The sequence below is a fragment of the Globicephala melas genome, chromosome 7 (genome assembly GCF_963455315.2).
Source record: "Globicephala melas chromosome 7, mGloMel1.2, whole genome shotgun sequence".
NCBI lineage: Eukaryota > Metazoa > Chordata > Mammalia > Artiodactyla > Delphinidae > Globicephala > Globicephala melas.
Window position 1 is genome coordinate 62,008,173 of NC_083320.1, and position 25,734 is coordinate 62,033,906.

The window sequence follows — 25,734 nt, forward strand, 5'->3', positions numbered from 1 at the left end:
TATTGATTCATTACCATTGAACTCACAGCCAACAGCACTATAACAGCCTGAAAAAAGCTTATCTGACAAAAAATATTCTCTGTAAGGCACATCAAAGCCTTCTTGCCCTCCGGAACACTAAACAGCACTGTGGCACTACACTTGGGGACCATTTTAAACAACGAAATCACCAAAGGACAAAAATGCAAAAACATAGCACTAAATTGACCATGAAAAGGACACATTTACAGTATGAGCTGAAACAAGAGGGTAGAGTTTTGCTTTGTTCCACTTCAACCTAGGTGCCCTCTGCATATCCACTGAGATCTGTGACTAACCAAGAAATTGCTCCGAGTATTGATTTCGGGCATAAACATAAATTTTACCAAGTAGCCAAATTTGCAAAATAGAATTTGCAAATAATGAGGATCAATTGTATATGACAGAATTAGCATTACAAATCAGTGAGAAAAGGATGGATTGTTCAATAAATAGTCCTGGAGCTGGTTTTCTGTAGGGGAAAAAAAATAAATAAATCACTACTTCACTCTACATATAAAAATCAACTCCAGGTGGATTAAAAATCCAAATACAAAAGTAAAACTTTAGAACTGATAAACTTTAGACAATCTAACAGAAAAATCATCGAAGAATAATCCATACACCAATCTCATACCAAGAATCATGAAGGAAAATTAATAAGTTTTTTTTAAAGGCTCAACCTCACCCAGTAATCCAGAGAATGCAAGTGAGTTATACATTCAGCACTTGAAGTTAAAATGACAGAATGAACATAAATATTTAATTTTACTTTCACTCAAAACTCCAATAAAAATATAGTAATGGTATTTCTTAAAGGATGAAAAGCACCAGGATGAAGAAATTCCAAAAAAAAAAAAAAAAAAAATGCAAACTTTTGTCATTTGGAAAGCAAATGGATACATGTTGACTCTAGTAAACCTAAGAAAGCCACATCACAGGAAGGCAATGCGGACAGCTGAGAATCAACCCCAATTACACTGCAGAATCCTCAAAAGGCTCAGAAACTGGAAACATCTGGTTCTTCAATAACTGGAGTTGGGGAGATAGGAGGCTAAAATGAGGATTGCATGAAAACTGCTTCTCCCCCACCCCAACAGAATTCTGGCTAGAGAGTTCATCTCTGGAGAAGGTAAAACGCAAGCACAGTTAAGGGTAGGAGGATGGGCGATTAAAATCATCGTATGCCTAGAAAGTCCATGTGTCCTTTGAGAGCCACTGAGATTTCACCCTCTTTATGCAAATTCCTTCTTAGAAATCTTTGTCTCTGAAGTTTTCTTAAGCTATGGTATTGACCTAAAACAATAGGAGGAGGTATGGCCAAGACCAAACTGCTTGAGTCCCATTATTCTTGCATTTGGAACACTCTCTATGGAAGAATGTATTGTTGTTCCCAACTGTTGGATCACTTCCTTAAAAGAGGAATATGCCATATGACATGAGGTGCCTCACTGCTGGTACATTACATATTTCCACCCCATCACCAGGCTTAATGTGAGCCAGCAGAATGTGAGAAAAATGACAGAGGAAAAAAAAGAAAGTCATCATATGCATTTTGACTCAGAGCACTTAGGCTCTGACTCCATTCCGTTCACAAAATAATGGCAGCCAGACCATTACCTTCTAGGCAATATTTGAAAATACTTCTCTGAGGAATCTGACAAAACCAAAAAGGAAGTTCTAAAGAGACTAACATAAGGGCTTCTCAACAAACCTGCCTGCCCAAATCACACCATGTTAAAGCTCAGAATCTACAAAGATCCACCAAGGCATGGAGAGCTCTTCACCACAAGCAGCCAGAATTATCAGACATCCAAAGAATGCAGCTAACATAAAAGCTAGAGACTGAACAGTAGAAAACTCAACTTAGAGGAAACAAATATCATGTAGGGAGGGGGAAAAAATCTTAAAAATAATAAATTACAAGGAGAGGCAACATGGTTTCCTGTTACATGGGTTTGGAAGGGGAAAGTCAGTACAGCCCACATACCCCGTGTTAGCAGAATTTCCTGACCTCTATATGAGGTGAGAACACCTAGAAACAGGAAAGAATGAATTCATAGTTTGGTCTCCCTATAGGAGATGATTTTTCCTGAATATCTTCTGAGACAAGGACAGGAAAAGTTGACCTTTTCAGCATTTCAAGATCCTTCTGCCTGTGGGTATGTTAGGAGCAAAGGCATATTCTCAAGATGCTGATGTGATTCCTCAACGTAATATCGATGAGAAAATGACCCAGACAAGACGAAGAAAAGGAGGAAATGGCAGCTTCTCAGGGATTGTTGACATTCCAGAATGTAGTCATAGAATCTTCTCAGGATAAGTGGGAATTTCTGGACAGCACTCCATGGGAATTGTACAGGGATGAGATGTTAGAGAACTATAAAAACCTGGTCTCCTTGGGTCCTGTCTCTAAGCCAGACCTGGTCACCTTTATGGAGCAAAAGAAGGGTCCCTGGGATGTGAAGGGAATGAAGACAATAGTCATACACCCAGGAACTGGGGACCCCACCCAGGTGGAGGATGGTGACTTCAGGCTGAGCATAAGATTCCTGGGGCACCACCCTGTTTCCTCACCACCAACCAACCAGAAGGAAGTCACACACCCTGCAGCCCTCACCCCATATTTTGCCTATAAAAACTTCTCCCTGAAAACCATGGGGGAATTTGGGGTTTTTTACAGCACAAGCCACCTGTTCCCTTTGCTTAGCCCTGCAATAAACCTTTCTCTGCTCAAAAAAAAAAATTACCATCAACATACCAAAGAAATGAATTGCATCTATGATTCAAGAAGAGGATGCCATTAAGTTTGCTTTAAAAAAAAAAAAAACTGGTTTCTATATAAAACTATAGTGGCTACATATAAGCATAATTTTCAAAACAATCTCAATAGCCTATGATTAAATGTTTCAATTATTCTATTTCATTTAGCATAGAAAAGCAATTTTTAGTTTTTATTTTATTTCTTTGTTTGCTTTAAGCACTAGGCCCCTAAATACGCAGCACCTAGATTAATAAAGTGCTCTGAAATAAAGGTTATATATTTGTTCAAGGCAGCAGGTAATACACCATTCTGACTGCTCTTTTCAAAATCATTAATGAAATGATGCAAATGAAAAGCTACATGACAACAAAAAAAATTTTAAGTGACTCAAACCAACACTTAATTACTGACTAGCTTGAGACATAAATGACATATATAAACTCATACATCATACTTTAAAACATGGGCCAGCAGCCATTAACCTTCAAGATGGGAGATGGGAAGCAACAGAAATATCAGAAATTACAGTTCAAAAAGATTTGCTTTCCAGCTGAATTTAAAGTAACCACTATATAAAAATCACATTTGTCTTTTGGAAATGGTCTAGACAATAGTTCCAATACTGCCATTAACAAACGTATTTCACTGAACTTCTCTGGAAGTTGTAAAATATAACAATGAATTGAATGGATGGTTTTGTAAACTCGTATGTAAAATATGAGTTGAATGAATTGAATGGATGGTTTTGTAAACTCATATGTAAAATATAACAATGTAAAATATAACAATGAATTGAATGGATGGTTTTCCAACTGTTGGTTTGTTTCTGTTCTTGTTGTTTTTTGTTTTTGTTCTTTTCATTTTAAAAGCTGAATTGCCCATTAAGGGGTATTTGGAAGGGAGTGAGGAAAACGGGATGAGCCACCTCCACTCTCTTAGGCCTTCTGTTGCTGTTGCCCAACCCCCTCTTCCAGTGATGGCTCCAAAGACATTTCTACAGAAGCTGGAGAGAAGATCTTGAAGGGCTTTTCCAGCAATAAGATCCTAAAATTCTAAAGGTCTAAACATCACACAATGAAAATGGCTTATTTTCACTTAAACTCTCAGCACAAAAAAATTTTAAGAAACTTACTTTTCATTCATTTAGCAATTACTGATTATCTACAAAGTGCCCTGCATCAAGGCAGATTCTAAAGACATAACAGCAGGACTTCCCTGGTGGTGAAGTGGTTAAGAATCTGCCTGCCAAAGCAGGGGATAAGGGTTTGAGCCCTAGTCCGGGAAGATCCCACATGCTGTGGAGAAACTAAGCCCATGTGCCACAACTACTGAGCCTATGCTCTAGAGCCCACGAGCCACAACTACTGAGGCCGTGTGCCACAACTATTGAAGCCCGCGCACCTAGAGTGCATGCTCCGCAAAAAGAGAAGCCACCGCAATGAGAAGCCTGTACACTGCAATGAAGAGTAGCCCACTCGCCACAAGAAGAAAAAACCTGCACGCAGCAACAAAGACCCAGCACAGCCAAAATAAATAAATAAATAGAGAGGGACCTTCGAGATGGCAGAAGAGTAAGACGTGGAGATCACCTTTCTCCCCACAAACACATCAGAAATACATCTACATGTGGAACAGCTCCTACAGAACACCTACTGAATGCTGGCAAAAGACCTCAGACTTCCCCAAAGGCAAGAAACTCCCCACGTACCTGGGCAGGGCAAAAGAGAAAAGGAAAAAAACAGAGACAAAAGAATAGGGACGGGGGCTTCCCTGGTGGCGCAGTGGTTGAGAGTCCGCCTGCCGATGCAGGGGACACGGGTTCGTGCCCCGGTCCGGGAAGATTCCACATGCCGCGGAGCGGCTAGGCCCATGAGCCATGGCCGCTGAGCCTGCACGTCCAGAGCCTGTGCTCCACAACGGGAGAGGCCACAACAGTAAGAGGCCCGTGTACCACAAAAAAACAAAACAACAACAACAAAAAGAATAGGGATGGGACCTGCATCTAGGGGAGGGAGCTGTGAAGGAGGAAAAGTTTCCACATACTAGGAAGCCCCTTCACTGGCAGAGATGGGGAGCAGGCAGGGGGGGAAGCGTCAGAGTCACAGAGGAGTGCAATAACAGAGGTGTAGAGGGCAAAGCAGAGAGATTCCCACACAGAGGATCGGTGCCAACCAGCACTCACCAGCCTGAGAGGCTAGTCTGCTCACCAGCGGGGACAGGTTGGGGGCTGGGAGTTGAGGCTCCTGCTTCAGAGGTCAGATCCCAGGGAGAGGACTGGGGTTGGCTGCGTGAACACAGCATGAAGGGGGCTAGTGCACCACAGCTAGCCAGGAGGGAGTCCAGGAAAAAGTCTGGACCTGCCTAAGAGGCAAGAGACCACTGTTTCGGGGTGCGTGAGGAGAGGGGATTCAGAGCACCACCTAAATGAGCTCCAGAGACGGATGCAAGCCACGGCTATTGGTGTGGACACCACAGACGGGTATGAAACGCTAAGGCTGCTGCTGTAGCCACCAAGAAGCCTGAGGGCAATCACAGGTCACTAACCACACCTCCCCTCCCGGGAGCCTGTGCAGCCCGCCACTGCCAGGGTCCCCAAGATCCAGGGACAACTTCTCCAGGAGAACACACTGTGTGCCTCAGGCTGTCGTAACATCACGCCTGCCTCTGCCGCCGCAGGCTCACCCTGCATTCCGTACCCCTCCCTCCCCGTGGCCTGAGCGAGCCAGAGCCCCCTAATCAGCTGCTATTTCAACCCCATCCTGTCAGGGCGGGGAATAGACACCCTCAGGCAACCTACATGCAGAGACAAGGCCAAATCCAAAGCTGAACCCCAGGAGCTGTGCAAACAGAAGAGAAAGGAAAATTTCTCCCAGCAGCCTCGGGAGCAGCAGATTAAATCTCCACAATCACCTTCAAGTACCCTGCATCTGTGGAATACCTGGATAGACAACGAATCATCCCAAACTTGAGGCGGTGGAATTTGGGAGCAACTGTAGACTTGGGTTTGCTTTCTGCAGCTAATTTGTTTCTGATTTTATGTTTATCTTAATTTAGTATTTAGGGCTTATTATCACTGGTAGATTTGTTTATTGATTTGGTTGCTCTCTTTTTTTTTATATATATATATAGATAGATAGATATACATTGTTTCCCTTTTCTCTTTTTGTGAGTGTGTATATGTATGCTTCTTTCTGTGACTTTGTCTGTATAGCTTTGCTTTTACCATTTGTCCTAGGGTTCTGTCTACCTGTTATTTTTTTTGTTTGTGTTTTTATTTTTATTTTTTAGTATAGTTTTTAGTGCTTGTTATCATTGGTGGATTTGTTTTTTGGTTTGGTTGCTCTCTTTTTTCTTTCTTTTTTTTTAAAATTACTCTGGTATTTTTTTATTTTTAATCATTTTTTTTTTAATAATTTTATTTTTTTTTCTCTTCTTTCTTTTTTTTCCTCCCTTTTCTTCTGAGCCATGTGGCTGACAGGGTCTTGGTGCTCTGGCCAGGTGTCAGGCCTGAGCCTCTAAGGTGAGATAGCCCACTTCAGGACACTGGACCACCAGAGACCTCCCGGCTCCACGTAAATTCAAATGGAGACAGCTCTCCCAGAGATCTCCATCTCAACGCTAAGACCAGCTCCACTTAATGATGAGCAACCTACAGTGCTGGACACCCTATGCCAAACAGCTAGCAAGACAGAAATACAACCCCACCCATCAGCAGAGAGGTTGCCTAAAATCATAATAAGGTCACAGACACCCCAAAACACAACACCAGACACGGTCCTGCCCACCAGAAAGACAAGATCCAGCCTCACACACCAGAACACACACACTAGTCCCCTCCACCAGGAAGCCTACACAACCCACTGAACCAACCTTAGCTACTGGGGGCAGCCACTAAAAACAATGGGAACTACGAACCTGCAGCCTGCAAAAAGGAGACCACCAAACACAGTAAGTTAAGCAAAATGAAAAGACAGAAAAATACACAGCAGATGAAGGAGCAAGGTAAAAACCTATCAGACAAAACGAATGAAGAGGATATAGGCAGTCTACCTGAAAAAGAATTCAGAGTAATGATAGTAAAGATGATCCAAAATCTTGGAAATAGAATGGAGAAAATACAAGAAACGTTTAACAAGGACATAGAAGAACGAAAGAGCAAACAATGATGAACAACACAATAAATGAAATTTAAAATTCTCTAGAAGGAATCAACAGCAGAGTAACTGAGGCAGAAGAACAGATAAGTGACCTGGAAGATAAAATAGTGGAAATAACTACTGCAGAGCAGAATAAAGAATGAAAAGTATTGAGAACAGTCTCAGAGACCTCTGGGACAACAATAAACGCACCAACATTCGAATTATAGGGGTCCCAGAAGTAGAAGAGAAAAATAAAGGGACCAAGAAAATATTTGAAAGATTATAGTTGAAAACTTCCCTAATATGGGAAAGGAAATAGTCAATCAAGTACAGGAAGCACAGAGAGTCCCATACAGGATAAATCCAAGGAGAAACACGCCAAGACACACATTAATCAAACTGTCAAAAATTAAATATAAAGAAAAAATACTAAAAGCAGCAAGGGGAAAACAACAAATAACATACAAGGGAATCCCCATAAGGTTAACAGCTGATCTTTCCGCAGAAATTCTGCAAGCCAGAAGGGAGTGGAAGGACATATTTAAAGTGGTGAAAAGGAAAAACCTACAACCAAGATCACTCTACCCAGCAAGGATCTCATTCAGATTTGATGGAGAAATTAAAACCTTTTCAGACAAGCAAAAGCTAAGAGAATTCAGCACCACCAACCCAGTTTTACAACAAATGCTAAATGAACTTCTCTAGGCAGGAAACACAAGAGAAGAGAAAGACCTACAATAACAAAACCAAAACAATTAAGAAAATGGTAATATGAACATACATATCGATAACTACCTTAAATGTAAATGGATTAAATGCTTCAACTAAAAGACACAGACTGGCTGAAGGGATACAAAAACAAGACCTGTATATATGCTGTCTACAAGAGACCCACTTCAGACCTAGGGACACATACACACTGAAAGTGAGTGCATGGAAGAAGATATTCCATGCAAATGGAAATCAAAAGAAAGCTGGAGTAGCAATTCTCATATCAGACAAAATAGACTTTAAAATAAAGACTATTCCAAGAGACAAAGAAGGACTCTACATAATGATCAAGGGATCGATCCAAGAAGAAGATATAACAATTGTAAATATCTATGCACCCAACAGAGGAGCACCTCAATACATAAGGCAAATGCTAACAGCCATAAAAGGGGAAATCGACAGTAACACAATCATAGGGGACATTAACACCCCACTTTTACCAATGAACAGATCATCCAAAATGAAAATAAATAAGGAAACATAAGCTTTAAATGATATTTTAAACAAGATGGACTTAATTGATATTTATAGGACATTCCATCCAAAAACAACAGAATACACTTTCTTCTCAAGTGTTCATGGAACATTCTCCAGGATAGACCATATCTTGGGTCACAAATCAAGCCTTGGTAAATTTAAGAAAATTGAAATCATATCAAGTATGTTATCCAAAAACAACACTATGAGACTAGATATCAATTACAGGAAAAAACCTGTAAAAACCACAAACACATGGACACTAAACAATACGCTACTAAATAACCAAGAAATCACTGAAGAAATCAAAGAGGAAATCAAAAAATACCTAGAAACAAATGACAATGAAAACATGACGACCCAAAACCTATGGGATGCAGCAAAAGCAGTTCTAAGAGCAAAGTTTATAGCAATACAATCCTACCTCAAGAAACAAGAAACATCTCAAATAAACAACCTAACCTTACACCTAAAGCAATTAGAGAAAGAACAACAAAAAAACCCAAAAGTTAGCAGAAGGAAAGAAATCATAAAGATCAGATCAGAAATCAATGAAAAAGAAATAAAGGAAACAATAGCAAAGACCAATAAAACTAAAAGCTGGTTCTTTGAGAAGAAAAACAAAATTGATAAATCATTAGCCAGACTCATCAAGAAGAAAAGGGAGAAGATTCAAATCAACAGAATTAGAAATGAAAAAGGAGAAGTAACAACTGACACTACAGAAATACAAAGGATCATGAGAGATTACTACAAGCAACTATATGCCAACAAAATGGACAACCTGGAAGAAATGGACAAATTCTTAGAAACGCACAACCTTCCGAGACTGAACCAGGAAGATATAGAAAATCTAAACAGACAAATCACAAGCACTGAAATTGAAACTGTGATTAAAAATCTTCCAACAAACAAAAGCCAAAAAACAAAAGAATTCACAGGTGAATTCTATCACACATTTAGGGAAGAACTAACACCTATCCTTCTCAAACTCTTCCAAAATACAGCAAAGGGAGGAACACTCCCAAACTCATTCTACGAGGCCACCATCACCCTGATACCAAAAACAGACAAAGATGTAAAAAAAAAAGAAAACTACAGGCCAATATCACTGACGAACATAGATGCAAAAATCCTCAACAAAATACTAGCAAACAGAATCCAACAGCACGTTAAAAGGATCATACACCATGATCAAGTGGGGTTTATCCCAGGAATGCAAGGGTTCTTCAGTAAACGCAAATCAATCAATGTGATACACCAAATTAACAAACTGGAGGAGAAAAACCGTATGATCATCTCAATAGATGCAGAGAAAGCTTTTGACAAAATTCAACACCCATTTATGATAAAGGCCCTCCAGAAAGTAGGCAGAGAGGTAACTTACCTCAAAGTAATAAAAGGCCATATATGACAAACCCACAGCCAACATCATTCTCAATGGTGAAAAACTGAAACCATTTCCACTTAGACCAGGAACAAGACAAGGATGCCCACTCTCACCACTATTATTTAACATAGTTTTGGAAGTTTTAGCCACAGCAATCAGAGAAGAAAAAGAAATAAAAGGAATCCAAATGGGAAAAGAAGAAGTAAAGCTGTCACTGTTTGCAGATGACATGATACTATACATAGAAAATCCTAAAGAGGCTACCAGAAAACTACTAGAGCTAATCAATGAATTTGGTAAAGTATCAGGATACAAAATTAATGCACAGAAATCTCTTGCATTCCTATACACTAATGATGAAAAATCTCAAAGAGATATGAAGGAAACACTCCCATTTACCACAGCAACAAAAAGAATAAAATACCTAGGAATAAACCTACGTAAGGAGAAAAATGAACTGAATGCAGAAAACTATAAGACACTGAGGAAATAAATTAAAAGATGATACAAATAGATGGAGAGATATACCATATTCTTGGATTGGAAGAATCAACATTGTGAAAATGACTCTACTGCCCAAAGCAATCTACAGATTCAGTGCAATCCCTATCAAACTGCCAATGGTATTTTTCACAGAACTAGAACAAAAAAATTCACAATTTGTATGGAAACACAAAAGACCCCTAATAGCCAAAGCAATCTTGAGAAAGAAAAACGGAGCTGGAGGAATCAGGCTGCCAGACTTCAGACTATACTACAAAGCTGCAGTAATAAGGACAGTATGGTACCAGCACAAAAACAGAAATATAGATCAATGGAAAAGGACAGAAAGCCCAGAGATAAACCACACACATATGGTCACCTTATTTTTGATAAAGGAGGCAAGAATGTACAATGGAGAAAAGACAGCCTCTTCAATAAGTGGTGCTGGGAAAACTGGACAGCTACACGTAAAGAATGAAATTAGAACACTCCCTAACACCATACACAAAAATAAACTCAAAATGGATTAAAGACCTAAATGTAAGGCCAGAGACCATAAAACTCTTAGTGGAAAACATAGAACACTCTATGACAAATCACAGCAAGAGCCTTCTTGACCCTCCTCCTAGAGAAATGGAAATAAAAACAAAAATAAACAAATGGGACCTAATGAAACTTAAAAGCTTTTGCACAGCAAAGGAAACCATAAACAAGATGAAAAGAAAACCCTCAGAATGGGAGAAAATATTTGCAAATCAAGCAACTGACAAAGGATTAATCTCTAAAATTTACAAGCAGTTCATGCAGCTCAATACTGAAAACACAAACAACCCAATCCAAAAATGGGCAGAAGACCTAAATAGACATTTCTCCAAAGAAGATTGCCAACAAACACATGAAAGGATGCTCAACCTCACTAATAATTAGAGAAATGCAAATCAAAACTACAATGAGGTATCACCTCACACCAGTCAGAATGGCCATCATCAATAAGTCTACAAACAATAAATGCTGGAGAGGGTGTGAAGAAAAGGGAACCCTCTTGCACTGTTGGTGGGAATGTAAATTGATACAGCCACTGTGGAGAACAGTATGGAGGGTCCTTAAAATACTAAAAATAGGGCTTCCCTTGTGGCGCAGTGGTTGAGATTTTGCCTGCTGATGCAGGGGACATGGGTTTGTGCCCCGGTCCGGGAAGATCCCACATGCTGTGGAGCGGCTGGGCCCGTGAGTCATGGCTGCTCAGCCTGCACATCTGGAGCCTGTGCTCCACAACGGGAGAGGCCACAACAGTGAGAGGCCCACGTACAGGGAAAAAAAAAAAAAACTAAAAATGGAACTACCATACGACCCAGCAATCCCACTACTGGGTATATACCCTGAGAAAACCATAATTCAAAGAGTCATGTACCACAATGTTCACTGCAGCTCTATTTACAATAGCCAGGACACGGAAGCAACCTAAGTGTCCATCGACAGATGAATGGTTAAAAAAGATGTGGCACATATATACAATGGAATATTACTCAGCCATGAAAAGAAACGAAATTGAGTTATTTGTACTGAGGTGGACCTAGAATCTGTCATACAGAGTGAAGTAAGTCAGAAAGAGAAAAACAAATACCGTTTGCTAACACATATATGGAAACTAAAAAACAAAACAAGAAAACAAAATGGTTTTGAAGAACCTAGGGGGAGGATAGGAATAAAGACGCAGATGTAGAGAATGGACCTGAGAACACGGGGAGGGGGAAGGGTAAGCTGGGACAAAGTGAGAGAGTGGCATGAACATATATACACTACCAAATGTAAAACAGATAGTTAGTAGGAAGCAGCCACATAGCACAGGGAGATCAGCTCGGTGCTTTGTGTCCACCTAGAGGGGTGGGATAGGGAGGGTGGGAGGGAGACGCAAGAGGGAGTGGATATGGGGATATATGTATATGTATAGCTGATTCACTTTGTTATAAAGCAGAAACACACCATTGTAGAGCAGTTATACTGCGATAAAGATGTTAAAAAATAAATAAGATTTTTTTAATGCTAAAAATAAAGACACAATAGCTTTAATTTACCTAATTATTTTTCTCTATAATTTTTCAAAACGCCTTTCTATTACCTTCTTGAAATAAAAAAGGATCACACTAAGTAAATCAGTTTTGCCACTTTTGTTCCTTAAAACTGAAAGAAAATGCAAATGACCAATAGCCAATAAGCCCTACACTTTAGGCTTATTTCCCAGTTGTGTTATATTAAGAACTGAAACGGGCAATTATACAGTCATATAAGTGATATCACATAAAGGAAAAAGATGTTATATTTCATATACAAAATAAATTTCAAAAAAATTTAAGTTTTACATAGAAACAAACACATTCTTCACGGATATATTTATCTTAAATATACAAAATATTGTTGTATTAATATAATATTGCATATAAAATTTCAGAGATTAATTTATAAGAAAATGATTTTAATCTGAAGTTAAAGTGTATTTGTTATTTGTTATTATTCTTTTATTTAAATACACATTTCTGTAAACAAAGATTTTTAAACTGCCAAAAAACATCACAGCAATTCAGACGTATTTCTAAGAAACTATACAGACATTGTACAGGAACTCAAAAGCCAAATGAGGAGAATGAGATTATGAGAAAAAATAGCAAAATAGGAAAGAGGAAAATTTAATAAAAATAGCTCTACAGATATGGTTTTCATTTTTCAGCATGAACTACTCAAATTTATTTACTCAGCAAATATATGCTGAATGCCTTTTTATATGCCAGCACTGAGATAGATTCTGAAGATATAAAAGAGACACAGAGACAAAAATATCTTCCCTCAAGGAACTAAGAGTCTAGTAAAAACCTACAAAGCAAACAAATAGTTACAAAGCTACACGAAAAGCATAAAAAGAGGTTGCTAAGAAAGCAGAGAGAGGAGAATCTCAGACTATGTTCCCACGGGTTTTAGAGAAAGGTAGAGAGAGATGCTGAAGTAAGTTTTGTTTTTCGTTTTTGTCTTTCTTGGGGTGGGTGAGGGGAAGGGAGAATATGCTAAACTTCTACACTATAAACTTTCTTCAGAGGTATCTATGATGGTTCTTAAATTCAGCATATATCCATTACTGCAAAGTCTTGGCAAAAAGAAGTTTCAATTACACCCAATATCTGTATTTACACTTTGATGGTTATATGAACAAATATTTTCTCAAGATCAAAGACATTTGTATCATTTTAAACTTGTTTTCAAAATGTTTAACTAAGCACAAATAAACTGAGCACAAGTAAAAGGCGATATCCTATAATGTTCAGCAATAGATTAACTATTTAATGTTTAAAAATAGGAGGAAATAATACATTAAAAAACAGTTTACGACAATAATATATAAAACTGAATTCTCCATTAAAAAGATATCCTTCAAAAATTTTCGGCAATTATCAACATTTTAACTACTTTGTTAAATATTTACAAATAAAATTCATTTTACTTTGGCTGTTTTCCCAGTTGTCAAGAACACAGCAATATTACCATATTTTTTGTACCTACCCATCATCTCTGACATCAGACAATTCTAGTCTCTTAACTTGTGCCTCCTCTACTGCTTTAAAAGTAGGACAACACAAAACCAAGCTTTGAATTCTCCTGGTCAAAGAGCAACTAAATAAGTTTGTTATTTTTTTACATTTATTTGTGATGTTTTATAAAATTTATTTTTATCAGATTAATGTCAGGTTTTTGGATCAAGATCTTGAGAACATAAATCTCAGCCAGATTATTTTTCTAATCTTAAAAAATATTTTCTCCTCTAAAGACTGAGTATATTTTAATGAGCTTATCACATTTGTGTTATAACTGAAATTTTTCTCTATAAACACAAGATATCCATTATTTTACTGACTAACATAACGTACTTACAATGCTGTGTATCTGTCCATTGCAGACTGCACGTCTCTACGGTAAACTGTTCGAAGAATGACCATGACGGGGTCAAACTCATGATCCCAGACTTCAGCTATTATTCAAAAGAGAGTAGAAACAAAACACTGACTTCTTAGGAATGAAGTCAATCTCTAATGACTAATTACATTTAAGTATATCTTATATTTAAAAGATGGGAAAGTTTAATTTGATTATATATTTGCCTTAATAAGCTTGATGCAATGACCACTTTTCTAAATCAAAAATTATTTCGTCACTATAATGTTCTCTTAAGTTCAGCAAGAACTAGTGAGCAAGAAGTTTTATAATGTGATAACGCCTCACCATCAAAGTTTAGCTCACTTTTTTTTGTAAAGTGCCAATGAGAAAGTAAGAAACACAATGCATTAACATTTTTGAAAGTATTCGAAGATAAAAATGTGAAAGCTGAATTAAAAAATTAATGAGTCATTGATTTTCAAGAGCTTAGTTTATAAACACTTTTTGGTTTATAAAACATTTGTTCTTTTGCTATAACTGATCTCCTTACCTTCTCCACAATTAGGAACCATTATCCCATGTGTAGTGTATGTACAATTGGTGGTACACAAGATGATTTTAAGTATTAAGTGCACAAAGCTTATGTTAATAGCTATATAATTACATTAACGTGTACTAGAAAATTGCACATTGCAAATAAAACCTGTGATCTCACTAATAATCATGCCTAAGATGAGAATTCTTAACATTTCTTAACATTTGAACCTTAAGCATCTCTCTACACATCTACTATAATTTCAACTTTCTGGCATTAAAAAAAAAATGTTAACAACTGTCCCTATTTCATGTAACAGACCATCTTAAATTATCATAAGTATGATTTAAGATCCTTAAGATAGGCCTTCAAAAAGCCACAGAACCTTTGTTATTAATTCTATTATCTGTTTTTGTCAGAATTATAAAACCATTGAAATGGAAGAAAACTTCAGTGATTAACTAACTGGTCCAGGAGGCTTCAGTGTTCCAAGAAGCTGGATTTCAACAGAGATTTACCAGGGGCCACTTTAGGAGCAAGGAGATGGTAAAACAGATGAGAAGCTATGTCCACTAACCACACTCACTTTAACAAGAGTAGGTTTGCTTTTATTGCTTTTGTATAACAGATTCACTTAAGGCTTAGTTCCCCCAAACTAAAGGCTTATCTTAAACATTTTTTTAAAAAGCTTAAAAAACACTGATCTATTCCAACTCACTCATTCTACAAATAAGAAGTTAAATCCAAAGATAAAACACTGACTTTCTCAATATCGCACAACTGGCTAATACAACTCAGTACTGCATCTGAATATGACACCCAATTTCTTGATTCTAATCTTCAAATGTCCAGTGCTCTGTCTCAGTGTCTCAAACTTAACTGTGTGTGACAATCATCCTTTAGAGCTTGGTAAAAAAGCAGATTTCCAGAATTAATCCCCAGAGATCTGGATAAGAGCAGATTGGGGTTGAGGCATAGGAACGTGTATTTTAATAGGGACCGCGAATGAGTGACACAGATTATGCTCACATCACACTTTATTAATAAGCACTGCATTATACAAGAACATCACTCTACTTCTAAGCTCATCTAAATTTTAGATACAAAGTGTTCTCTACAATAAAGAAATACTGTGCTTTTTCTTTAATGGAATACATTCCAACCAGAGACTCTGGATTGTTCTTGCTACCTTTGTGAACTCTCTGAAAAATCACACATGATAAGGTTTATTTTGGTGTGTTTTACCAAACATGGTACATGCTATTTACAACTACTAAGTGGGCATCAGTTTTTCACTTAGACAATGAGTGCTGAGGGGGGCAAGAAGCATGTAACTGCTACTTCCTTCAAAATTTTAACTTAGATTAATGAAAATGTGAAAGAGAAGAAGAAAAGACCATGAATCAGGATTCCACCTACTTCTGGCTTTTGTCAAGCATGTCATCTACAAATCCAGGGGGAAAACTTCAGAAAACCAACCACTTACAGAAAAGGTTTCTATGTATTTACACAGGTTCAAAATGTATGAGAATGTTATCAGTATTCCACATAGATTTTAACTGTTTCAAGTTAAAATTTGGGTAGTGAGAACTATTTCAAAATCAAATTTAAAGGGCAAATACATTCAGAATGTTTGTAAGTATATATTTTGCTTCATAATTTCTGGTTCATTTACAGTTCATTCACTTACAAAAATAAACTGGAGTACATATATAAAGTTCCTTTTATAATTTAGAGTCATATAATAAGTCTTATTGTAATATAAACCATAGGTTTGTAAATAAATGGAACCAGTATCACTGTACACCATAAAAGACAAACATACATCTATAAGAAAGTTGAGGGGAAAAACCAAAGCTGAACAAATAAAAGGCAAACATTTTGTTTCAATATACACAATGAAACTTCAGAAAACTGATATTTGAAAAAACACATTTATGTATATAAACATACCTTTAGGAGTATACATGCCTTGTTGCATAGAACCTCCAGGTTCAAAAACAGGAGCCTTAAAATCAGCTACAGCTGATAAAACTGATTCAAAGCTATAACTTCCTGGAATAATGCCACTTTTGGGATTTGGATTTTCTGGAATATGATGTATGTGTCAAGGAAAAAATTAATAACTAAAAGTCAGATACTTAATCTTACCAAGGTATTCTAGTTTCTAACTTCCTTTGCTAAAATATGCAGAGTAATAGGCTGTAATACATAAAGTCGGCCACAAGAGGGCTATATAATACAACAGTTCAATAATAACATTTTATTAACTGTGAATTAAGATAGCTTAATCTAGAAGCCTACTAATAAATTACATGCTGAAGTAGCTCTGAAGTATATTTCCCCCAAAACAAATTAATACAGTTTCAGGAAATGAAAAAAAAAAACTTTTAAAATTAATCTCCATTTTCATCCTTTTGCAAATAAAGTTGTAATTTCCCTTAGAAAATCAAACACAGTATACTAAAAATCAGCCCAGATTTTTATGAGCAAAGATTATTTTTCCAAAAACACAAAATGTCATCCTCAAAATAAGAAGGAAAAAGATACTAAGCAAATTTTTTAAAAAGAAGAAAACCACAAAGATTCTTTCCTCTTCGTTTCACATTAAAGCTACATAATTCTTCTAAATTCAAAGTTACAGAGAATGTTTTTGCTCTTTTGCAGCACTAATACATAGTATATAATGGCTGAATGAAATCATCAAACAGTATCAAATTGTTGGCTGCTTAAGAAAATCTTCAAGGTTATCAAATAGGCATTTCTAATAGGAGCTATTTCACAAAATTTAGCCAATTATTTCAAACATAATCATAATGTACAAATGAAACTTAGTCAAAAATTCACAAATAAATTTTATCACAAAATAACATGATGATCTTTGTCTAAAATTTTATAAACAATAAATCAAAAAATAATAAAGTATCCATTGTATGCTCAGTCTTATACAGAGAACCATAAATTTTTAAAGTTTGTAGACAAAAGTCTTTGCCTTTAAAAACCTCTTGGTTTAAAACTGAATTCTAAGAAAAAAATCCTCAGAATGTTTAAAGCTCTGGTAATAATAATGATAAGATATACCTCTAAATTTTAACCATGAATTCCAGCCTGGCTATAGAGATAAAGTAGACCTAGATGCCTTTCACCAAGTGTCCAGCTCCCTTTCACTATTGCTGTCCTTAAAGGTCAGATCCTGGGGTGCCCAGAGCCACCAGTCCTGATGCCTAACCAAGTCTAATAAGAGTACCCTGAGGGCTTCCCTGGTGGCGCAGTGGTTGAGAGTCCGCCTGCCGATGCAGGGGACACAGGTTCGTGCCCCAGTCCGGAAAGATCCCACATGCCATGGAGTGGCTGGGCCCGTGAGCTATGGCCGTTGAGCCTGCGCGTCCGGAGCCTGTGCTCCACAACGGGAGAGGCCACAACAGTGAGAAGCCCGCATACCGGGGAAAAAAAAAAAAAAGAGTACCCTGAGAGACGACAGAGGCAAAAAAATCTACCAGTGGTCTTGAACACAGAACTGAACAAACAGTTGGAATTTTTCTCCATATTATTTTTCAACTTCAAAAAAAAACATTTTAATCAAAAAGTGATATATCTCTAATCCATGAATATTACTTACAACTTAGATCCTGCAACTAACAGAAAATTAAACTTTTAAAAGGATATGAGGTCCAGCAATGAACTATGTGTTCTGTCATTCATACACAGCTGGGCTACCATCTCTGCTCTGAGAATCTCATCATCAGACATTCCTAAAATTAAAAATAGAATTAATAAATCTGAATATATATACATTATAAAGAAACAACTTACCACACAATTTATTAAGCATAAATACCAAAAATGAGATGCTTCCAAATTTAAAGAGCAAAGAATACAATGCCCCAATATAACAGCAGTTTAACTACCCTGATATTTGCAGTTCCCTTAAGGGGTTTTTTAAAGGATATTCTAAAAGGAGTGTCAACGGTAATACACCCTTTCCTTTTTTTCCATAAGCCAGTTACTACCACAAGGAGAGGGGAGGAAACGGAGGTTAATAGTTAATACGCAAGTATTTGTATTAGTGCTTTTTACCTAAATGTAAACGAAGACTCAAAAGAATCACAAGAAATGTAAGAGCGCCTTCTAACATGGATCTCTCATGCTCTGCATCAAGTACTGTGTTTTGATGTTGTGAAGCCATTGTCAACAAATCCACTACCTTAAATCTATTAAAAAAATATTTGAGACAGATTTTTTAAAGTTAAAACAAAATTAGTTTAAATTCCAAATACTTCCTAATACCTGTCTTAATAAAATTATGCTTACCTTTCAAAGACAGATGAAATAAAATAATCTGGATCAAGTCTAGATGCACAAACCTTTAAAAGACAAAAAATAAAACCCACAATCTTTATTTCTCAATATTCAGTTTTACTTCTTTCTTTCTTTTTCCAGCCACGCCACGCGGCTTGCAGGATCTTAGTCCCCCAACCAGGGATTGAACCCGGGCCACAGCAGGGAAAGCACCAAGTCTTAACCACTGGACTGCCAGGGGTTTCCCCAGTTTTACTTCTTGTGTTAATCATGTTTTTTATTTTCTGTATCTTCTGATGTTGTGGCATCTAGGGGGGCCCTACAGACCATCAGAGAAACTACCCTTCTAAAGGCTAGCTAATTCCAAAAGATAGTAAACAGCTTACCTGGGAGCAAGTCTCTCATATGCAAGTCCCTCATTGCCCTTTATTTAACTCACATACCAAGCCAATATTCCCCCTGGCCCCCTGCCCAAGGCAGGTACCAGATAGCCTTTATGCCCCAGAGCCCACCAAAATTATTCAAACTAGCCAATCCTAAACTACTTCCCCTGCCCTGCCTTGTCGTTCCTATGGAAACCCCAATAAAGCTTCTGGTCTAGGATTTCCCCTCACTCCTCCTTCTGCCTCCTGACCAAAATCTAACGCTTCCCCTCTGGTCCTGCGTAGTGTGGCATGCCCCCTTCCTTTGGAAATTATAAGTAATAAAATTCTTCTTTCAATAGCACTGACCTCTCCATATCATCATTTAGTCACCTCTATAAATTAAAATCCCACAGGTACAAATGAGATACTTCTAAAGTACAACATCTGCATCATCAAGTTGGCTTACCTGTAATAGGTAAATGTCAGGATCAATCATGGAATTACAGAAATGAGACTGGACATAGGTCATGGCTTGTCCTTTGATTTGCAGACCATTTCTTACCCACATATTGCTATGGATTTCGGCAAGACTTGCCTAGTAAAACAAAAATTAAGTAAATTGGACAAAGAAGTCATCTAAAGTCAACCTTTATAAAATCATGTTACAATAAACAATCATTTCAAAATATTTTATAACTTAATCACAGCATAAGCCTGACATTCTGTCCAATGTTTAAGATATTCAATTCAAATATATAATTTTAAATTTTATGATGATCATTATATTTTATACAGTCCCTTCTTCTGGAGTTTATACATGAGTTAGTTTTCCATGATGACTCCTGGATACATTTATAACAATATTCACTGAAATCTTTAATGAGGAATCACTGACGATTAGAGTTAACTTTTTCCTCTTCAAAAAAAAAAAAAACCATACATAATGCTTAAAGAAACACAGGAACAAGCATCAAACAAGCTAACTGTTCACTGTTCAACATCAATGAATATAATCTATGACTTTAATTCACCCTAACTCAACCTTCAATCTAGTCATTTTCTAAAATTTGGCAAGAGCAGATCAGATTAGAATAAATTTTCTTACTATATTAATATTTAATTCTTCATGTATTTATGTCCTGTATCAACTAAAACTAAGCACAGTCATAACTTCATCTCTTATTTGTTCCTAACTCCCAGAGGTAAAGTTCAATAATGGTTAACAAATCTAAAATTTCCAGGAAAAATAAAACTGAAGTGCAAATCCCTCTAATGTATATAAAAGGTGGTCCACAAAATCACAGTGTTAGAAATGAAAGAAACCACAGTGCCTATGTAGGCTAATTCTTCTCTCTTTTCTCTCCTCTCACTTTATAGATGGGGAAACTAAGAATCAAGTAGGTAAATCACTCCAAACAACATAGATAATAAAATAGTGGTGGCACCAAGGCTAGAATTTGCTGGGTCTCCTGACTCCCAAAACAGTGCTGTAGTATGTTGAACCCCCCATAAGTAAATATAGTGAAAAGAATTCCTGGGGAAATTATAACTAAATGTAAATCTCATTAAAAAAAAAAAAAACAAAGAAAAACAAAATATAATCTGGCAAAAATACAAAAACTAATTTTTTTTTAAATTTCAAACATTTTGGCTATAATAACAATGATAAAGGCATACAAATAAAATAAAGGAAGAATCACTTAACCAAGGAATTCAAAACCTTTTAAAAGCCTGAAAACATACCTGAATTTGGAGTGGATGAATCATTAGTTTCATTAACATTTCCTGATCTGGTAAAACAGAATCCAAATCTAGTTCTTGACATTTCACAGCCTAAAAATTATGATAAAAAATGTTACTAATTCAATACATAATTCCCAATATTCAAAAAACAAACAAAGTTGTTTAATGACACTCTTACCTTACTCAGAAACATAGCATAATAACGATGTAGTGGCAGATGAAAAGTGACTTGGTTAGGTGCTGGCTGGAAATAAACAAACAAAATCCACAAATCAAAGAATCCTTTACCGAATTCAAAGAAGGTTTTAAAATGCTAAAACCACACTTTCACCTTGATTTATTCCCCTATACTTTCTAATAAAAAAGTACAATTTTAAGGGCTTCCCTGGTGGTGCAGTGGTTGAGAGTCCACCTGCTGATGCAGGGGACACGGGTTCGTGCCCCGGTCTGGGAAGATCCCACATGCCGCGGAGCGGCTAGGTCTGTGACATATGGCCGCTGAGCCTGCGCGTCCGGAGCCTGTGCTCCGCAACGGGAGAGGCCACAACAGTAAGAGGTCCGCTTACCGCAAAAAAAAAAAAAAAAAAGTACAATTTTAGAAGTTACAGCCTTAAAAACCCACTGTAGATAAAATTATTCCATTTTAAATGTAAGTTACTTAAAGGCAGAAACGGTATACTCCTCAACGTTGAATCCTCTGAAGCATCTAGCCCAGGGCAAGGGACGGAATAGATTTCCCTTTACAGTAGGCCATTTGGGAATCTTCAAATGCATGCATACCAAACATGACGATAGTAACAAGAACAATAATTACAGTTAACATTCACCGAGCACTTACTATGTGCCGGTCACTGTGCTAATAAGCACTTTATTCAGATTTAATTTAATCCTAGGGGAACCCAACGGGGTAGAAACTGAATATTCCATTTTATAAATAGGGAAATTCAAGTTTATAAAACTTAAGTAACTTCCTAAAGTTAACAAGTAGTGAACTGAAAAGCTAGCCTGAACTCCGCTGTTATATTCAGAACGGTAAGAGGCTCTGACTACAGCCCTAAACTGCGGTGCAGTTAAAAGGCTTACCTAGTTGGGTGAGATGCTCCCCATATCAGTGGTGAACACACAGTTTCTGTAGGAAAGCTTAGTACAGTATATATCAAAGACCTTTGGTATCCTTGTGAATATTATAAAAACTGTATTTTAAATCTGTGACTCCCATGGGTCACGCTATCACTACAGGGAAAAAGTACAACACAGTTGTCCTTCTCAAACAGACAAGAAAAATTAAAAGGTATTATTTGTTTTTAATGCTTCTATAAGTTTTTAGTAAAGATTTCTCCTGTTAAAAAGTTTTACCCCAAACACTCAAATACCAGTATAGAGTTATAAAGATGTGCAATATGTCCCCATCCCTGAAACAGTTTTTTCCAAAACCGATATGAGAAAAAGGTCTTCCTCAACATGTGAATAAATGTCTAAAGAAAGTTGTTCTAATAAATAAACGTTTGGCTTCCATAAAAAGGAAGGAATTTCTGACACATGCTGCAATATGGATGAACCTTCAAGACATTATGCTAAGTGAAATACGCCAGTCACAAAAATAGATATACTGTATGATTCCACTTATATGAGGTACTTACAGTACCTTATAGAGACACGAAGTATAATGATGTTGTCAGAGGCTGGGGGGAAGGGAAAATGGGGAGTTTATTGGGTATAGAGTTTCAGTTTTGCAAAACAAAAAGTTCTGGAGGTTGGGTGCACAACAATGTGAATATACTACTGAACTGTATACTTTTAAAAAGGTTAATAAGATGGTAAATTTTATTTTATGTGCATTTTACCACAATCAAAAATAAAATAAGTTTGCCATCCATTACTATAATCATTTTAGTAACATAAACTATACTAACTAGCTAAATCAGAATCTCCTTCCATTTCTTTTGAAGGCAGGCATCAAGAACAGTGGTTAAGAGCAGACTCTTAAAAGCTGGATTTGTAGGAGTTCAAATCCTGATTCTGCCACCTACAGCTGTAAAACTGTGAGCAAGTTACTTAACTTCTCTGTGTCTAAGTTGCCTGACCTGTAAAGTGGAGATAATAAGCAGTTGGATGGCTGTGAGGATCAAGTAAGAGAACATAGTACCCAACACACATTTCTATTAATTACTAAGCCATAGACTCTATCTTGTCTTTTAAAGCTTGAGCATATGCTAAACACACATTCTTCTACAGTGTTATATTCCATAATCCCCTCTTGTCCAACGTCACAAATTAGTCACTTGAAAAACTCTTCTTCCACTCCTTCCATATATACTGAGGTGGTCCTCAGATTCCATTCTTAGCTTTCTACTCTTCTCATTCTAGGTGACTTTATCCAGTTCATAGCTTCAATTCCCCACCCAAGATGACTCCCAAATCTCAGCAGAAATCTCACTCCTGAACTCCAAACCCTACATTCAAGTGTTTAAGTCCCGTGGGGACCACAAATACACTGTGTCCAAACCAAACTCAGCATCTCTGCCCTAAAACTCAATCCTCCTCAATGTTTCTTCTCCAAATTCCCAGTAATACAAATCAGAAATGTAGACTCCTTCCTTCTCTCAAAACTCCTACCTTTCATAAAGCACCAAAGTGTGTCTGATTTTCTAAATACCTCTTAACTTTACTTCCTCCTCTCTTTCCACACTGCCCCTAACTAACCTTAGCTCAGGCCCTCAACATTTAGTGCCTAGATTTCAGTGCTAGCCTTTGCTTCTATTACCCTCTGTAAGAAACTTTCTGTGGTATCTGCCTAGCTCACTACCTTCCCCATTTCTCAGAATGTCCCTTCCTACACCACCTTCCAAATGCACACACACAGGGACTGGAGCCTGACAGTCAAGGTACAGTAGCCACATCTGACTGGATCAGGGCAGGAGATACCTAAGCCATCGTGGGCAATGAGGTTCTCTCTTCACTTGAAAACTGAACTAGATTTAAAGACATCTGCAGAGTCTTGGAGTATGGCTGAAACTGCAATATTAGGCAACTGTAGGAAGGTAATATTTAACCACATAGGCAAAAAAGCACAGAAAACCAATCTACAGAAAGGGAAGAAAAAATGAGGCAGAAAGGCCAAAGCAAAAGCAAGAGACAGGAGTTCCTGTTCAGCTTTCCACTCAGTTCCTGAAGTCCAGGTGCCACAAGATCCCTGAAAGATCTCTCTGTACTCATAATAAATTATTCCTCCTTTAAATTAGGCTGCCTCAAAAATGTTTTTTTCCTTGTATTCAAAAGAACCTAAATTAGTACATCTATTTAAACCTTGATATATTGCCAGGAGGTGGTCTTACCAAAATATTAATTTAACCTTGTACTTCTCCATTCATCATCTTTTAATGGCTCCCTATAGTTTTAACTTCCTTTAACCTTCTGACTCTTGAGAGACAGGACATACCTCTCCAGCCCATCTCCTGTCATATAAACTCATGTACCATAGGTAGTGCCTTTGTATATGCCTTTCCCTCTGCCTCACATACTATACATCCTTGCTCCCACTGGATTAACATACCTTTAAGACTTTGCTGAAGTGACATTTCTGCTAGGAAGCTTTTCCTGAGTCCCTCAGGGTAAATCAGATGCTCCACTCTATTCTCCTCCATAGCACCCTGGTCACAACTTTACAGAAGCCCTCTGATCAAATTAGCCATTTATTTGTCTTCCATTTCCTTAAATTAGGCACCATTTCATCACTGTATCCCCAGTGTTTAGAACACAGTAAACATTCGATAAATATTTGCTGGATGAACACATGTTCTACTTCCATCTTATAAGAGATGACTCTAAACAAACCACTCTGCTATATACTCATATATGTTGCTATATACTCATAAATGTTGCTCTGCTACATACTCATAAATGATATTCAGTATTTGAGGATTCTTAAATGGCCTGTACTTTGGGAAAATTTATTCCATCCTGTGTTTCTAAGTGACTGATTGACTTGGCTTAATCCAGTTCAAAAAAATATTATTTGCTTATTCTGTGCTGGATTACTGCAATAACTTCTGACCTCCACTCTCAAGGCTGAAAGAAGAACAAATATTTATCACACATGAAATATGTGCCTCTTAGTCAATCCTCATTGGCTAATATTATTATCTTAAATAAACAGATGAGAAGATGGACTCGGCAATGCTTTAAAAAAAAACCAAAAACTGTCCAAGACCAAGATCACATAGTGTCCACTCAGGTATGCCTGACTCTAAAGCTCCTTCCACTGCCAAAGCCAGTACAGTTGAAATATGACCAGACAAGAAGTTGAGAGACATGGGATCTGGACCCAGAAATACCAGGAGTTTGCTATACAACTAGAGGCAAGTCATTTAATATCTCTGCATCTCCATTTTACATCTGAAAAAAAGGGAGTGACAATAACATCTTCCCTACTTCACAGGGTTGTTTTGAGAAACAAATATATCAAAGCACTTTAAGAAAGAAGAAACTTTTAAACATCGTGAAAGATATATTGGTTGATTCCTTAAATTCTATACTTATTTTCTTTTCTATTAAAAATCTATATAAATTTTTGCAACATTCGGGACTTCCCTGGCAGTCCAGTGGTTAAGACTCCACGCTCACAATGCAGGGGGCCCAGGTTTGATTCCTCGTCAGGGAACTAGATCCCACATGCCACAACTAAAGATCCCACATGTCACGACGAAGATCCCACATGATGCAACTAAGACCCAGTGCAGCCAAATATATAAACAAATATTTTTTAAAATTTTGTTTACAACATTCAATATCTTCCTAAAATATTTCTGTGTAAAAAACAAATATACTGG

The 25,734-nt window shown here is 37.2% G+C and overlaps 1 protein-coding gene across 1 annotated transcript in view; it reads right to left on the minus strand.

Annotated features, from left to right (window-relative positions):
- Window positions 1–25,734, minus strand: part of UBR3 (ubiquitin protein ligase E3 component n-recognin 3) — a 230,774-nt gene that overhangs the window by 117,839 nt on the left and 87,201 nt on the right. Inside the window, exons 12-19 of the mRNA XM_060302279.1 lie at window positions 21,084–21,149; window positions 20,906–20,995; window positions 19,629–19,757; window positions 18,810–18,862; window positions 18,576–18,709; window positions 18,166–18,250; window positions 16,452–16,594; window positions 13,961–14,057 (exon numbers count right to left, since the gene is read on the minus strand). Of these exons, the coding sequence (XP_060158262.1) occupies window positions 13,961–14,057; window positions 16,452–16,594; window positions 18,166–18,250; window positions 18,576–18,709; window positions 18,810–18,862; window positions 19,629–19,757; window positions 20,906–20,995; window positions 21,084–21,149 (797 nt within the window). The remainder of the gene's footprint in view (window positions 1–13,960; window positions 14,058–16,451; window positions 16,595–18,165; window positions 18,251–18,575; window positions 18,710–18,809; window positions 18,863–19,628; window positions 19,758–20,905; window positions 20,996–21,083; window positions 21,150–25,734) is intronic.